The sequence below is a fragment of the Oncorhynchus kisutch genome, linkage group LG14, assembly GCF_002021735.2.
Source record: "Oncorhynchus kisutch isolate 150728-3 linkage group LG14, Okis_V2, whole genome shotgun sequence".
Taxonomy (NCBI): Eukaryota; Metazoa; Chordata; class Actinopteri; order Salmoniformes; family Salmonidae; genus Oncorhynchus; species Oncorhynchus kisutch.
In genome coordinates, this window is record NC_034187.2 from 79199496 (window position 1) to 79204495 (window position 5000).

General features: G+C 46.8%; 1 protein-coding gene across 1 annotated transcript in view; it reads right to left on the reverse strand.

Moving 5' to 3' along the window:
- LOC109887430 (integrin beta-8-like) overlaps positions 1–5000 on the reverse strand; it is a 17353-nt gene that overhangs the window by 611 nt on the left and 11742 nt on the right. Inside the window, exons 3-4 of the mRNA XM_031789269.1 lie at positions 197–368; positions 1–21 (exon numbers count right to left, since the gene is read on the reverse strand). The exon at positions 1–21 is cut by the window's left edge and continues 86 nt beyond it. Of these exons, the coding sequence (XP_031645129.1) occupies positions 1–21; positions 197–368 (193 nt within the window). The remainder of the gene's footprint in view (positions 22–196; positions 369–5000) is intronic.

Sequence of the window (5000 nt, forward strand, 5' to 3'; positions counted from 1 at the left end):
CTACCACACTGGTCTCAGCACCTACACACAGTGTCATGTTGATTTGGAACAAAACAAACACTTACAACGAAGCAGCATTAAAACCAGGAAATAAAGCTCATGTACAACAACCAGAAACAACCACATGCATCACGATGTACATTATAACAGGTCAATGTGCAAAAACAGCCAATCAGTGAGTTACTCTGCCCCTCACCTGGTCGGAGTGTGAGTGTGATCTCTCCAGGTGAAACCTGGGTTCTGCTGGTCGTAGGGTTGACCTCCACCATGACCTCTGGATGCTCTATGAATTCTAGGCCACACCCCCTCCTGGCCAGGGTCACTGCCAGGTCACAGCGCTCTCCCACCTCAGCTCCATCCAGGAAACGCTGTTAGGGGTCAGAGGTCAGATGTCAAAGGTTAGAGGTTAGGGACCATTCCTTTATCTCTGGAGATTATATAAGGGGTCAAATCCATTTCATGTTGTATTTTATCACGCATCCCCATTGGCTGCTGTCACCGGCTTCATCAGTAAGTGCATCGATGACGTTGTTCCCGCAGTGACCGTACGTACGTTCCCCAACCAGAAGCCATGGATTACAGGCAACATCCGCACTGAGCTAAAGTGTAGAGCTGCTGCTTTCAAGGAGCGGGACTCTAACCCAGATGCTTATAAGAAATCCCGCTATGCGCTCAGACGAACTATCAAACAAGCAAAGGGTAAATACATGACTAAGATTGAATCCTACTACACCGGCTCTGACGCTCGTCGGATGAGGCAGGGCTTGTAAACTATCACGGACTACAAAGGGAAACCCAGCCGTGAGCTCCCCTTTAAAAAGGTCAACATTCACGGATTACCAGGAAGTGTACTCAGAGCATGCACGGACAAACTGGCAAGTGTCTTCACTGACATTTTCAACCTCTCCCTGTCCGAGTCTGTAATACCAACATGTTTGAAGCAGACCACCATAGCCCCTGTGCCCAAGAACACTAAGGTAACCTGCCTAAAGAACTACAGACCCGTAGCACTCACGTCTGTTGCCATGAAATGCTTTGAAAGGCTGGTCATGGCTCACATCAACACCATTATCCCAGAAACCCTAGACCCACTCCAATTTGCATACCGCCCCAACAGATCCATAGATGATGCAATCTCTGTGGCACTCCACACTGCCCTTTCCCACCTGGACAAAAGGAACACCTATGTGAGAATGATATTCATTGATATCAGCTCAGCGTTCAACACCATAGTGCCCTCAAAGTTCATCACTAATCTAAGGACCCTGGGACTAAACACCTCCCTCTGCAACTGGATCCTGGACTTCCTGACAGGCCGCCCCCAGGTGGTAAGGGGAGGCAACAACACATCTGCCACGCTGATCAAGACAGGGGCCCCTCAGGGGTGCGTGCTCAGTCCCCTCCTGTACTCCCTGTGCGTGGCCAAGCACGACTCCAACACCATCATTAATGGTTGCTGTTATCCAGGACCTCTATACCAGGCGTGTGTAAGAGGAAGGCCCAAAAAATCTGCCCAAGACCCCAGCCACCCTAGTCATAAATTGTTCTCTCTGCTACCGCACGGCAAGTGGTACCGGAGCGCCAAGTCTAGGTTCAAAAGGCTTCTTAACAGCTTCTACCCCCAAGCCATAAGACTCCTGAACAGCTAATCAAATAGCTACCCGGACAATTTTTTACACTGCTGCTACTCGCTGTTTATTATCTATGCATAGTCACTTTACCCCTACCTACAGGTACATATTACTTCAATTTCCTCAACTAACCTGTACCCCCGCACATTGACTCAGTACCGGTACCCCCTGTATATAGCCTCCACATTGACTCAGTACCGGTACCCCCTGTATATAGCCTCCACATTGGCTCAGTACCGGTACCCCCTGTATATAGCCTCCACATTGACTCAGTACCGGTACCCCCTGTATATAGCCTCCACATTGACTCAGTACCGGTACCCCCTGTATATAGCCTCCACATTGACTCTGTACCGGTACCCCCTGTATATAGCCTCCACATTGACTCAGTACCGGTACCCCCTGTATATAGCCTCCACATTGACTCAGTACCGGTACCCCCTGTATATAGCCTCCACATTGACTCTGTACCGGTAACCCCCTGTATATAGCCTCGTTATTGTTATTTTATTTTTGCTCTTATATATTTTACTTTAGTTTATGATAAATATTATTCTAAACTATTATTTTTTCTTAAAACTGCATGTTAGTTAAGGGCTTGTAAGTAAGCATTTCACGGTAAGGTCTACACCTGTTGTATTCAGCATTTCACTGTACGGTCTACACCTGTTGTATTCAGCATTTCACTGTACGGTCTACACCTGTTGTATTCAGCATTTCACGGTACGGTCTACACCTGTTGTATTTAGCATTTCACGGTACGGTCTACACCTGTTGTATTCAGCATTTCACGGTAAGGTCTACACTTGTTGTATTCAGCATTTCACGGTAAGGTCTACACTTGTTGTATTCAGCATTTCACGGTAAGGTCTACACTTGTTGTATTCAGCATTTCACGGTAAGGTCTACACTTGTTGTATTCAGCATTTCACGGTAAGGTCTACACTTGTTGTATTCAGCATTTCACGGTAAGGTCTACACTTGTTGTATTCAGCATTTCACGGTAAGGTCTACACTTGTTGTATTCAGCATTTCACGGTAAGGTCTACACTTGTTGTATTCAGCATTTCACGGTAAGGTCTACACTTGTTGTATTCAGCATTTCACGGTAAGGTCTACACTTGTTGTATTCAGCATTTCACGGTAAGGTCTACACTTGTTGTATTCAGCATTTCACGGTAAGGTCTACACTTGTTGTATTCAGCATTTCACGGTAAGGTCTACACTTGTTGTATTCAGCATTTCACTGTAAGGTCTACACTTGTTGTATTCAGCATTTCACGGTAAGGTCTACACTTGTTGTATTTAGCATTTCACTGTAAGGTCTACACTTGTTGTATTCAGCATTTCACGGTAAGGTCTACACTTGTTGTATTCAGCATTTCACGGTAAGGTCTACACTTGTTGTATTCAGCATTTCACTGTAAGGTCTACACTTGTTGTATTCAGCATTTCACGGTAAGGTCTACACTTGTTGTATTCAGCATTTCACGGTAAGGTCTACACTTGTTGTATTCAGTATTTCACGGTAAGGTTGTATTTGTTATATAACAAATCAAATGATTTGATTTGATAGGGGAAAAAACAGGACTACATATGTCAGGAGCCTACTCTCTTTCATTTGACTGGATGTTTAAAGGACTCTTATTTCACAGCCAGTATTCAATAAGAGTTTTCTATACAAGGTTCCTGTTATCAAGCAGTAAAACATGGTCCGGATTATCTGACACAGACTAAAACTAGTCCAAGACCAGGCTGAATCTGTGTCTGGGAAACTAAAACTAGTCCAGGACCAGGCTGAATCTGTGTCTGGGAAACTAAAACTAGTCCAGGACCAGGCTGAATCTGTGTCTGGGAAACTAAAACTAGTCCAGGACCAGGCTGAATCTGTGTCTGGGAAACTAAAACTAGTCCAGGACCAGGCTGAATCTGTGTCTGGGAAACTAAAACTAGTCCAGGACCAGGCTGAATCTGTGTCTGGGAAACATACCCTAGAGTTGTTATGTTATGTCCCTCCAAGCCAGTCCTACAGGGACATAGTCTCTCCAAGCCAGTCCTACAGGGACATAGTCTCTCCAAGCTACAGTCCTACAGGGACATAGTCTCTCCAAGGCAGTCCTACAGGGACATAGTCTCTCCAAGCTACAGTCCTACAGGGACATAGTCTCTCCAAGCCAGTCCTACAGGGACATAGTCTCTCCAAGCCAGTCATACAGGGACATAGTCTCTCCAAGCCAGTCCTACAGGGACATAGTCTCTCCAAGCTACAGTCCTACAGGAACATAGTCTCTCCAAGCCAGTCCTACAGGGACATAGTCTCTCCAAGCCAGTCATACAGGGACATAGTCTCTCCAAGCCAGTCCTACAGGAACATAGTCTCTCCAAGCTACAGTCCTACAGGAACATAGTCTCTCCAAGCTACAGTCCTACAGGGACATAGTCTCTCCAAGCCAGTCCTACAGGGACATAGTCTCTCCAAGCCAGTCCTACAGGGACATAGTCTCTCCAAGCCAGTCCTACAGGGACATAGTCTCTCCAAGCCAGTCCTACAGGGACATAGTCTCTCCAAGCCAGTCCTACAGGGACATAGTGTCTCCAAGCTATAGTCCTACAGGGACATAGTCTCTCCAAGCTATAGTCCTACAGGGACATAGTCTCTCTAAGCCAGTCCTACAGGGACATAGTCTCTCCAAGCCAGTCCTACAGGAACATAGTCTCTCCAAGCCAGTCCTACAGGGACATAGTCTCTCTAAGCCAGTCCTACAGGGACATAGTCTCTCCAAGCCAGTCATAGAGGGACATAGTCTCTCCAAGCCAGTCCTACAGGGACATAGTCTCTCCAAACCAGTCCTACAGGGACATAGTCTCTCCAAACCAGTCCTACAGGGACTTTCCTCCCGTACCAGCCCAGCAGACTGGCATTAACTGGAACTGACAATGTGTGCTATCTGAGCTACCTCACTCTGATACAGGGTGTGTGTGTGTGTGGGGGGGGGGTGCTTTCCAATTCACACACCAGTGAGCAAACCCTCTCAGTCTCAAGACCAGTGACCCAGGTCATGATAACCTTATTATCATGTGTGTGTGTGTGTGTGTGTGTGTGCGTGTGTGTGTGCGTCGCACAGGATAGAGGAACAAGACCACACACACACGCACACACACACACACACACACACACACACACACACACACACTGACATGCTGTTAAACACACACATTATATACCTCCCTAAACAACATCAAAGCCTGCTGCTTCTCTACAGAGGAATGTGAATGCTGCACTCCTCGCTCTCCTCTCATTCTCTCTGTGCCCCCCCTCTCTGTCCTCTCATTCTCTCTGTGCCCCCCCTCTCTGTCCTCTCATTCTCT